A 12,202-nucleotide genomic window follows, 5' to 3' on the forward strand; every position below is an offset into this window, starting at 1 on the left:
TGTTCGATCTATCGTATCCACCTCAACCACAAAAACTCCATAATTATATCCACAATTCGACAGCATAGAGTTCCTTTCTGTCCAGAACAAGAAGGTGGTTTTTGTACATCAAATGACAAATCGGTTCCATAATTTTCATAATTTTATAATTTTCAACGGGGCGCAACTCTTGGACGACGGGCGTTGGGAACATGCCAAAAATCCATACTCTTTATTATTATTATTATTATTTTTCCCCTACAAAGTACATCCTCCTTGACTAGTGTACGTCCTTTGATAAACTAGGTTAAAGTAGAATCGCCGCTGATTAGCTCCGATCGGTTCCAAGCTGAATAGATAGGAAGTACGGACTACAAAGCTGACTCTTTTTTATCTCCGAATTTATCGCAGCAAATAGTATTACTCCCCTCTTCTTATACCGAGGTTGTTTTGATTGCCATACATCCCAGGGCTTCCTAAAGAGGAAGCTCCGAAGCTTAATGATCGTGGTCACGGGGTGGAGTTGATTTCGATGAAGCACTAATCACCTTCCCTGACGGTCATAATGCTACCATCTCGCCATTTAAGCATTGGAATATTTTTACATTTGGTTTTTATTCATTTTTTGATTTTCCCCCTTTCTTTAATATTCTTCTATTCCATTATCTGAATTCTGGCCTGATTTTGTGCGGTTATTTTTCTTTTCTGAAAATGACATCGACTCAAGCTCGTCTCGGGCTCACTCCAAAATCCTGCAACATGGCTTCTGCCTCTTGGAATAACTTCCACATAGGAAAGGATTGCGGACACACAAAATGGTCTAGGAAAATTGCTCCTAAGATGACTGTCTCGTCCGGCCAGATCGTGACCTTTGACGCCGTTGATAGCAGCAATGGCCAACTTACAAGGACATCCGACGCCTCATCAATTACGACACTAGACCTCAGTAGCTGCAATCCTGTCTTTGGTCCAATCTATGTGCAAGATGCCCAGCCCAGTGACATGATCAAAGTCGACATCCTGAACCTGGAGGTAGCCGACTGGGGTTGGTCGGCCATCATCCCTGGCTTCGGATTGCTTGCCGATGAATTTCTAGAGCCCGAGATCAAGATCTGGTCCCTCGATCGGGAGAAGGGCTACGCTCAATTCAAGGATATTCGGGTTCCTCTTCGCCCTTTCCTAGGCTGTATGGGTCTGGCACCCGGTAACGACGAAGAACTATCGACTATCCCACCCACTCACGCCGGCGGAAACATGGATTGCCGAGAACTTAGCGTCGGCTCTTCGGTCTACCTCCCCGTTCAGACAGCTGGAGGCCTCTTCAGTTGTGGTGATGGCCACGCTGCCCAAGGCCACGGTGAGGTCTGCGGCACTGCCATCGAAACGCCCATCCGAGCTACTCTTCGCTTCGAGCTCTGCAAGAACCAACCCTGGGTCACTACACCGCAATACCAGACCCCTCCTCGATCACAAATACCCAACCCTCTTCCAGACCTTGGAACCTATGGTGTCTTGGGAATCGCTCCAGATCTATTCCAGGCTGCTAAGAGTGCTACCAGGAATCTCGTCCAATGGCTAGTCTCGGTCAAGGGACTTACTCGTAGCGAGGCTTATATCCTTGCTAGTGTTGTCGGCGACTTACAAATCGTTGAAATTGTCAACGTACCCAACTTTGAGGTGTCTATGAGTGTTCCACTGGGTATTTTTTAGCTAAGCTGAGATACCGGACGAGTTCTTTGGAAAAAGAGGGATATGAAATTTGGCGTGATACCCCCAGTGATGCATTTTGATGATTTGCTTGCGTAGTTCTGTTAATATTGTCGACTTCCAAGGTTCAGCCTTGATTGTTTTGCATACCTAGGCATACCTAGGCTTAAATAATTCTAGCACACAAAATTAAATAATGACTTAAAAATATCACCTCCATCGCAAATTCCACTTTTGTAACTACCTTTAGGGACTTTGTTCTGAAGAGTAATCTCGGTCAAGGTGGAATGGATAACCATGTCTACCTAGGGAACAATTTCGTCGGAACGATCACCAATTTTACTTTTTGATAATAGCTCGTCGCTCGCATTGGAATAAGTAAGAGCCAACTACTTCGTTCTTCGTAAATATCTATGTAGGTACTTTATTTCTAGTCACATGACAGCGCGTATCGGCACCTCTTGGCGTGACAAGCATCTCGAATCTCTACCTCTCGAGGACACGATGTCATGGATCCCATTGTTGATGGCTTAAATGCAGCTCAACGTGAAGCCGTCACGTCGCCAAATTCAATTTTACAAGTACTGGCACCACCAGGCTCCGGCAAGACCAAGACCTTAACAGCACGCGTCGCGTACTTACTCTCCCACCATGGATATCTACCTCAAGATGTCATTTGCTGCACGTTCACCATCAAGGCAAGCCGAGAGATGCGCGTGCGTCTAGCGGCTTTGATTGGGAAACAATTGGAGAGCAGACTTATCCTAGGGACTTTTCATTCGATTTGTCGGCGGTATCTGGTCAAATACGGCTATCTGATTGGGCTAAGGAAGGGATTCGGTATCGCAGATTCGGACGATAGTCGGGGTATTCTTCGTGTGAGTAGTCAATCAAGATGAACTTTCTTTTTCAATCCCTTTTTTGTTTACGGAGATTGCCAGCGAATTATCAAACGCCTGAATTCTGTCATCGAGGTGAAGGCTGCCCTAGGGCGGATATCACGCCATAAAGCTCATGGAATTTCTCCAGATGCCCTGGCTGAGACAGCCAAGGCTGAAGAAATGGAACTGGTAGATATCTACCGCCAATATGAAGCAGCACTCGCAGCATCGAATCTCGTGGATTACGATGATCTCTTACTTCGGTGTGGAGATCTTCTCAGAGCACACCCAGACTGTGTATCTAACGTTCAGGCTGTCCTGGTGGACGAGTTCCAAGATACGAACATCATCCAGTATGAGTTGATGAACCTCTTTGCTTCAAAGAACCGGCGCATCACAATCGTTGGTGATCCCGATCAGAGTATATACGGATTCCGCTCTGCGGAGATTCAAAATCTCAAGCGTATGCAGCGGCGATATACACACACGTCTGTTGTGCTCCTCGAATCAAATTATCGCTCTTCAGCATCTATTTTGAATTCAGCTCAGGAAGTAATTGAGCAGGATACCACGCGTCCCGCCAAAAAGTTACAGGCTACTCATACTTTTGGGACTATGCCTGTATTGAGAAAACTCCCCACAGTGACTGCAGAAGCAAACTGGATGGTCTTGGAAATCAAGCGCTGCATTGCAATGATGGGTGGTGTCTTGAAAATGTCCGATTTCGCAGTGCTACTGAGATCGACCTCGTTATCGACACGAATTGAAACGGCGTTCGGCCGAGCCGGTATCCCCTACAAAATGGTTGGCGGGCGAAAATTCTTTGATCGTACAGAGGTCAAGACCTTGGTCAACTATTTGAGGGTGGTCAGCCATGCTGAAAACACTGATGCTCTGCTCGCCATCATCAATGTTCCCCCACGACGGGTGGGCGATGAAACAATCAGACAGCTGACCAGCGGTGCGGAAAAGGCCAAGATTCCCCTGTGGGCGTACATCAAAGATGTAATACAAGGGCGCCGGTCTACAGAAAAGAAGTTACAGAAGGCTGCAGAGCAAGGGCTTTGTTCTTTAATGAAGCTGATTGAGGCGGCGAAGCTAAAATTACAAGAGTGCCAGGATGCCTCAGCGCCACGCATTCTCCTAGAGTATGTCACCGACAGTCTCTCGTTCCAAGAATACCTCATTAGAACCTATCCGCTGGATGAAGATGGTCGCTGGGCGAACGTCAAGGAACTGATGGGGCAAGCGAATGAAAGCGCACTCTCTGGTGAGGAGGCAGACCAAGAGAATGATCTGCCCGAGATTGAAGGCATCGAGCAGCAAGAGACGCATGCCGGTGAGGAATCTCTGTCTCGATTCCTGGCCAATGTTGCCCTAGCCACCGAGGCCACAACAAATGAAGAGGGTGAGCAGATAACTGAGAAAATCACAATCTCCACCATTCACGCAGCCAAAGGTCTGGAGTGGCCTGTAGTCTTCATCCCAGCCGTGTACAATGGAAGCATCCCTCACTCGCGAGCAGAGGTGGTTGACGAAGAAAGGCGATTACTGTATGTTGCGATGACCCGAGCGCAGGCCTTGTTGTATCTAAGCCTTCCTCTGCGCCAGCCAAGGATGGGCGAGGGCGAGGATTCGTCAACCACCTTGACTCCATTTCTTCCTTCAAAGCTAATCAAAACCCGTTTTCGCCCTGTGGGCCCTCAATTTCACGAAAATGTTGTCTACTCAATCTCTGATATCTTACGGCGGCCGCGGCCCTCTCCAGATGACATGTACAAATCACTTAGTTCTCTTCCATCAACCCTCGATGATCAATGGACACCCGAGGGTGAGGAGAAACGCGACCCGGAGTCTGAATGGAAAAGACCTGACAACCCGTCTGGTGAGCCATGGCCTAAGCGACGTCGATCTGATAATCATCAGCCAATGACGACGACCTATCTCGCAAGCGGTGCTCTTAGTACGGGCAACACGTCAAACTTCATAACGCCTACGACAATCTCCACAGGCTTTACATCTGCGCGCGATTTTGTAGCTACAGCAGCAAGCAACCAGCCTACGGTTATCGATCTAACCTCCAATGTAGCTAACGAACCAGCCCAAGCCCCAGCCACAAAGGCGAAAGGCTCCAATCACAAAGACGGGTTGACGCAGGCTAGCATTTCCAACTTCTTCAGTGGACCAGGAGCCTCCCAGAAGCGAACGCCCATGTCAACTATTGATCCTGCAAGTCAACTAGTGCGAACCAGCCATCTAACCCACCCCCCAAGACTACATTCAGGAGCGCAAGTGGTTTCACCAGCGCTAATCTCTCACCGTCTTCAACCTCGGCCACTTCGCCCATCACGACCAAACCTAGAGCCCACCGAGCCAAGCAATTACTCGTGGATGGCCGCGCCGTCGCAACCGGCCGTGAAACCCGCCCGTATGCTACAAGCAAAAGAAAACAGCTCAGAAGCACGGGCCGAGACGGAAGACGTGAAACATAACAGCTCCACCTATCTGCCATCTACGACGTTCCACAAGACCACTATGTCTATGGTCCAACAGCAACCGCCGGTGCGTCGGACGTTAGGGATTCGTCGGAGCATGAATGGATGGCAGGACCGGATGAAGCGGGAGGGAGATGGTCCAGCTCGCTGATGGAGAAAAGATTTCAGTCTCAGCTATATTTACATGTACACTCCACATACCATATCGTACTCCGTAATTAGGTACCTCAGTACCTTTGTGAGTCAGACGGAATGAGGAACAAACTTCATATTCATCCTCTATCTACCTCGTACCCAAATTGAAGAATTTAGGCCGATTATCAGCAGACATGAATACGCAAACTTGAGCAGCTCAGGACCATCTGGGGGAGTCGGTCTACCTAGGTAGCGTAAATTGACACATCCACTAGAGCCTTTGCCCCTAGCTGGAGAAACATAAGTTGTAGCGACGAAAAAGGTATATTTTGCATCATTGCTGAAGGACTAGTACGTACACGTATTCACACTAGACTCCGTATAATATCCAGTGGGTAAGGTAGATCAGGGGAAAATATAATGATGCTATTGGATGCAGAACTACGCCATAACCGCGACGATCAAGCTTCTCCGGGGAAAGGACTAAGCAGAGGTACCACGTAAAATGAACCTGGACCGAAGTGGAGTGAGTCGGTGAGAAACAAAGGGAGATGCATTACGCGAGGATGGAGCATTGAAATAGAGCGGTGAAGAGCTCAGGAATTCATTACAATATCAACGAAGAGAGTACGAAAGAGAAGAGTCCATATGTATCGATTTACTGCTAATCTATTATTGGATCCACTGTGGATCTATAGTACACGTATTGTAATCTGTATTTATTCTCACTGGCTGCCCTACTTTACAACTTAGCTTCTAACCCAATCATGCACTTCTCCTTTCCAATAATATCAATAATACTAATACCAATTACCATCCAGGTCGATCCATTCTGAAAGCTTTCTTTTCCCTGGATACTTCGCTTTCTCTTTCTCCGGGGTAGATCAGATGAACGCTCGATTGGGAATGGTCCGGGGTTATACATAAAGGCCCTGATTGAACATACGTCGTACTCTATTCTCTATCATCTTTTCAACTTCGTTGCTTTTCTTCCACTTCCAAGCTTACCTACTTTATAATATACCAAGTACCAAGTACCCGTCCTATACTTCATAGATCGATTCGATCTCGAAAAAGCAGTTCAACACTGCCAGGCATCAACCACCCCTCCATCTCACAAATCTGAATTGCTGTTTACTACTCTCCTCACAATCTCTATTCAATCCAAACAAAATGCCACACAAAGTCACCAACGACTCAAATTCCACTCTGTCCAGCAGAGGCAGTAGTGACCAAGATGTCATAGCAGAAGTCCAAGTCAGAGGTATGCCAGTCCAGAGCATCCACCCCCCTATCCACCAACATCTACCTATTCTCCCTTGTCGAATTCATTCAGATTCAGGCTAATGCAGATGCACTATGGTTCAGCCGCCCGTCCTATCCGCAAACCCCCGGTCATTATCCATAACAAGGGTGGCCAGACATATGACGAAACGAGACCGTCTGATTGGGACAAACAACGCTGGAAATAGTTTAGGACAGACGGCGGCAATTGCAACGTTCAGACCCAGACGCATGACCAGAGCGGAAACCATGTACTACCTCTAGGTAGTTCTGGGCTTCTTTCAACCTACGAAGTACGAAGAACTCATTTCGTCTTCATTGTTTGGCTTGCTTACCCGCGCGGCCTGGGGAAAAGTGACAGGGCTAGGAATGAAGGCTAAACCCGCCAAAAGCTAAGCGGTAATTGACAGGGTAATTTCCCGATTACCTTTTTTTCCCTTGTTTCCTCCCTATCTTGGATTTCGATATATGGATTGGATCTGTATGTCACATTTCCCTTCCCTCCTGACTCGAATTCCGGAGTCCGGCCTTTTGTTGCTCGTCGTCATTGCCCGTCGTCATTGCCAATGTGGCTGTCCTACAAACCCCAGTGTTACTATTGTGCTATTTCTGGGGATGGGAGATCCACTTCCATTTTCTTCTTCTCGAGGTCCCCTTGTATCATCATCAATATTTGCAGCGGTTTTTTTTTTTTCAAGTTTGGGGCTCTGTTTTCTTTACTGTCTCTCTCCTCTCTTCTCTTTCCCTTTTCTTCAACTACAAGGGTTCACGTGATTTTTATGTATTTTATTCAAGGTTCTGTGGATTGGGTGTCTTCACAAAGCATAGCGTGGAAATGGGAATCATAATTTGCCATACTGAATCTGGATCTGGGTCTACCTCAGTGGCTTAGTAGTTAAAATGGAGTAACCCTTTTTTTTCCGCTGCAAATTCCAAATAGTGAGGAAAATACGGTTTCAATTAATTAGATACTATGTAGATAGATCAAAGGTAAAGGTGCTTGTCTAGATGAAACGATGAACCCTCTGGTGTTTACATCCTACTCTTTACGGATAGCTCTAGGCCGCTTGTGACTGGTCACATGATTCACTTGGGTATTCCAGGGATCCACAACATATCTCCAGGGCTAGATCAAAAGCTTGAGTTGGCATACTTATCTACACTATGTGCTGTAGCCTGAGAATGGAATGTTAAGGAAGAGACCGGGAGAGAAGGAAGATATCGGAACATATTCTAGATGTCACGAGATAATTGGATCTCGGAAGATAGAATTCTGAGAGATAACGGGCGTAAGTATGAAAGTGGACTAGGTTGCACTACGTACGTAGGACGCCCGGTGTCTCGAGCGGGTCGCTAGCGATTTCCTGTATGGGTGGAATGTTCAATGTTCAATGTTCAATGTTGATAGTTGACAGCTGCCCAGTTGGACTTTGATGTTCTAATTCAAGGCCTGTTGGGACGATATTCCCTGCCTAACACATGCAGTGTTAGCTATCAATTTCACGAATGAGACTTTATATCTAGGTAGGTAATCTTGACTTACTGGGTTTGCCCTGGTGGTGATTGTATCAAATTTGGTTTCAAGAGGGTTTGAATGAATCCATTTTATCCGATGTCCCGTTGGTTATACCCTAGGTTATGAGGTACTTGAATAAGAACGTGAGTATATACTCACATGCGTTGAATGGAGCTGGAATGAATGATCAGTAGAACATTTGAGCACCTAATGTGTAGTAGTCACTTAGACAGTATGGGCGTGGAGTCAAGTTTCCACGGTGTTGAGAATCATCCATAAGTGACCAGGTGGTTGATGGGCTACATCGAGGGACAGGGAATCCCCCTAGATACATAGATAGAACACGACGTAAATCTAGAATCTACACCCGACTACGAAAATTTTACAATTACAGAATAAGCTCAGCTGAGTAGAAGAGTGGATATCATTAATTGGCATTCCACAAAAGAAACTAACGACCTTGCTCAAGCTTTTAGCCAGAGATCAAGGACATTTTCGAACTAAGTACAGAAAGATTGGGGGTTGGGTTTGGGGGATTGTCAAATTTTCAATCTCAGGTCTCTCACCCCAGGAGACCGCCATATTTTTTGCAGGTTTTCTCTCATTTTCTGCTTTTTTTGTGGCCCGTGTGATCTATCTCACGAAAACCTGTCTCGAAGAAATAAAATCGAGACATCAGACTTGCGAGATAGCTCATTCCTCTCTGAGCTCGGTGATCGAGGCCAGAAGCGAAAGGCTAGACACATTAAAGACTATTTTTTTTTTCGATAAGATGGGATGTTGGGAATGGGGATGGTGTTGGGGTAGGGGTAGGGGTAGGGGTAGGGGTAGTGATTCAAGGCAGATAGTAGAACTGCGAACGATCGTCTAGTGGTAAGTTGGGAAAGGCGCAGCGCCAACAGGCGCGCAGCAGAAGTAAAGTGGTCGAGGGAATCGTTTCCTTTTTCTCTCGACAAAAAGAAATGAAGTGCGTGGGGGATATGACAAAAAGATGCAAATCAAATCAGAATGGCTCGCTCGTGCAATGCTATGTTGGAAAAGATATCGAAAATGCAGACAATGACCCAGAAAAGAAAAAAAAAAAGAAAAAGAAAAATTGGGACAAAGGTAAAAGAAGGGTATGCAATTTTTTAGACAAGAAAAGAAGGGGCTGATCTCGGACTCTGGTCTTGAAGGACTGAAGCCGAATGCAAAGGCAAATCGAAGCAAGATGGAGGATGGAGAGGTCAAGTGTCGGGGATTATTAGCACTCAGACGCAGAAGTACAGGCAAAGATTAGGGTTGTAATGAACCGGGGGTCGAACAAGTGACTTCTGCAAATCAAATGCATGCTGGGCAAGGATAAAACAAATGAACCGAAAATTGAGATACAAGACGCCGAAAACAAACGCTTTTGAATAGCTGCTCTGACGTCGTCCCTTTTGGCTAAATGGTTTCTTAGATTGCGCCAGCGTACACAGGGTCAATGACCATTTGAGCCTGCGATTGGAACTGCAGGTGCTGTTGCTGTGACATGTACATTACCTCCTGTTGCGAGTAGGCCTCAGTGTTCATGTATTGCATATCTGAAGATGAAGCTGGCGAAGGAGAGCATGCGGCCGCAGTGGAGTGGGCAGCCATCTGGGTCTGTGCAAAGGCTACATTTTCGGGAGTGATCGGGGGAGTAAGGTAACCGTGGGGAACAGCGGTCAAGTGCGAAGACTTCTGAGGAGTGGCCAGGCCGATTTCACCATTGTAAGGTTTGGACTCCATGGGGGTCTCGACAGGAGGTGTGCAACGGGCGTAGTTGGTTAACGACGCCTGGCGATTAAGGAAGTTCTCCATAACCTTAGAAACTCGCGAGTATGTAGCTGAGGCGTACTTCCGGGCAACGACAGCCGAGGGCTGGTGAAGTTGCTGGGAGAGAGCGACGAGAGTCATCGAGTCGTATTGAGAAGCCCATTGCGTGTGGCGGGGTTGGGGCCGACTCAGAATGCACCGGGACAATGCGAGTGCGGCACGAGCGAGCTCCGACGACTGCTTGGAGACGAAGTCCCTGTGGAAAAGGGCAATCTCCAAGATGTAGAGGGCCATATTCTCGACTTCTGCGTCGTGGGCCTCGTCAAGCACAGCCATTTGCAAGAAGGCATCGACGGTTGGGTGACCAATAGTCCAACCGAGGGTCTGGAGCACGTGCCACTCCATCTGGATAAACATGTCATCGTCATAGAGGGAGCAGCACATTGATTTAAGCTCCTTGACAGTGGGGACCCGGTCTTTCTTGTCGTTGTACTTGGCTGCGATGAGGAGAGCCGCACAGCCCACCAATTGATAGTGACGTTTGTACACCACACGCTTAGAGCAGTAACGATCCAAGAGGTTGATAGCCAAGAACAGTGTCGATGGCAAGAGCTGGAATGCAGTGTGTGCCTCGATGAGGAAGTCAAGCAGATAGGGGCGCATGAACCATTGAATTTCGGTCTGAATATCTATGGACTCAACGTCGGGAAGCGTTTGGCTCTAGAAAAAAAGAGTGTCAACAAGGTGAAAGATGGTTAATGGACTGGAAGGGAACATACATCCATCTCAAGCATGTGGCTCAGGATATCATCTCGAAGCTCTCCGCTAGTGATCTTGGACAGCTGTGCAGCAATAGCATGTTGGCGTTCACGAGCAACGAGCTTGTCGTGCTCATCCTTAGCTTGCTTCTCGGCGCGCAGACGGTAGTCATCTTCGATGAAGAAAGTATCACATGGCTGGTAGCCGGAGCGAGGGCGAATATAGTCCATGATGGGTGCAGGGTTGTGTAAGAAGGATTCGATTTGTCAAGCTTCGCTGATAACCAAAAAGAATGAAGCCGGAAAGAGTTAATAGCTTTCAGGAAACGACGGAAATTAAGAGAATGACAGTCGGATTAAGTAGTTCAAATGAATGACAGTGTTGGAAGGTGATTAAAGAATGAACCAGCACAGAGACAATAGTCCGCAGTGCTGTTTAGACGAAGAGGGAAACCGAGAGGATGTCTTCAACGAATTGAAAGCTGTTGTGAGTTCTCGTATTAGCGTTTGACTTCGGTCGTCAAGAATTAGAATATTAAAATTAATGAAAGACGAGGTGAGGGAAGAATGACAGTGTGTGGGTGGGAAAAAATGATGGTAGCGAGGGAAGTGACATTAGATATCAAGTCCAAAAGAGGGGTACTGCTACTTCGAAAAAAAGCCTTCGACCTAGATCGACGGCCTTGGGAAGAGGGCAGCAAGGCGCCCTTACCGAGATGGCATCTAAGCTAGGCACGAACGCAGGAATGATCCGTTGAATTGAGATTCTGTTGGATACCAGTGCAAAAGATGAAGCACGAGTGAACGTCCTCACCCCTAGGCTAGTGTACTGCGGAATGTGGAGTGCAGGATACAGGACCACCCTAGGAAGGGGGTCAAGATCATCAGGGGAAAAAGGAACGTGCAGCAAAGAAATGAAAATGACAAGGAACGTACACTTCACGAGTGAACGTGTTCTGGATGAACCTCCGGAAGATTGAAAAGAAGGCTGAAGTATGAGGTCGTTCAACGACTTTGAGATTATCCACACTTTAGAGTGGAAAAATACCAAAAGTCAATGGAACCGGTCCTAAAATGAGGCAATGGCAGGTCAGTGAGCTTATTCAACAATATAATCAGTAGTTATCACTATCAGGTATGTGTTGCCCAGGTGTCATTGTCGACTCTCGGTATGTTGGACTCCAGTTGAGAAGATTTTCATGGCCCCTTAATTAGACCCTTCCAAAAGAGGAGATGACAGTTCAAGTTGAATAACGAGGTTGTCCCCGGGGATATTTGGACAGGGACCCTGTAGAAAAGCATTCCACACAGTCTTGCATATGAATATGATATCCCCCCCTGAGGCCAAAATTTCCCTTTTCGAGGACCACCCCCGCCATTCATAACCCTGGTGTCGACATCCCACTCCTGAGGCAACATGTTGAGCCATCAGCAAGCTTAAGATTATTCTCGTGTCCAACATTTAGCCCTAAGAGGGATGTCGTGTTCAGCAGACGGAGACTCGTCAGTCTGACCCGAGAACCGCGACTCCTTTTTTTTTTCGGATCAATTTTTCAGGCCAAAGCTAACAAGGCGTTGAGTCCACGCCATCTCCTTATTTGTCGACAATATCTCTCGCATTTGTGGCATGATTGAACAATTTTTCGGCTTAATTCTCGGAAGTATCGA

The 12,202-nt window shown here is 47.0% G+C and overlaps 4 protein-coding genes across 4 annotated transcripts; 3 read left to right on the top strand and 1 right to left on the bottom strand.

Moving 5' to 3' along the window:
- Positions 1-738: 738 nt before the first annotated feature.
- Positions 739-1,689, top strand: N7495_008440 (acetamidase/formamidase family protein; the record flags this gene model as incomplete). The annotated part of the gene is made up of 1 exon (XM_057211091.1): positions 739-1,689. One exon carries the CDS (start codon positions 739-741, stop codon positions 1,687-1,689), a length of 951 nt encoding a protein of 316 aa, XP_057060634.1.
- A 506-nt stretch (positions 1,690-2,195) lies between these two features.
- On the top strand, positions 2,196-5,213 carry N7495_008441 (ATP-dependent helicase; the record flags this gene model as incomplete). Its single annotated transcript, XM_057211092.1, has 2 exons — positions 2,196-2,564; positions 2,628-5,213. The coding sequence occupies 2 exons, from the start codon at positions 2,196-2,198 to the stop codon at positions 5,211-5,213; spliced, it is 2,955 nt and encodes a 984-aa protein (XP_057060635.1).
- A 1,157-nt stretch (positions 5,214-6,370) lies between these two features.
- Positions 6,371-6,669, top strand: N7495_008442 (uncharacterized protein; the record flags this gene model as incomplete). Its single annotated transcript, XM_057211093.1, has 2 exons — positions 6,371-6,461; positions 6,566-6,669. The coding sequence occupies 2 exons, from the start codon at positions 6,371-6,373 to the stop codon at positions 6,667-6,669; spliced, it is 195 nt and encodes a 64-aa protein (XP_057060636.1).
- A 2,765-nt stretch (positions 6,670-9,434) lies between these two features.
- Positions 9,435-10,765, bottom strand: N7495_008443 (uncharacterized protein; the record flags this gene model as incomplete). The annotated part of the gene is made up of 2 exons (XM_057211094.1): positions 9,435-10,496; positions 10,556-10,765. 2 exons carry the CDS (start codon positions 10,763-10,765, stop codon positions 9,435-9,437), a joined length of 1,272 nt encoding a protein of 423 aa, XP_057060637.1.
- Positions 10,766-12,202: the final 1,437 nt, after the last annotated feature.

The sequence above is a fragment of the Penicillium taxi genome (assembly GCF_028828555.1).
Source record: "Penicillium taxi strain IBT 34144 chromosome Unknown utg000005l_segment0_segment0, whole genome shotgun sequence".
Taxonomy (NCBI): domain Eukaryota; kingdom Fungi; phylum Ascomycota; class Eurotiomycetes; order Eurotiales; family Aspergillaceae; genus Penicillium; species Penicillium taxi.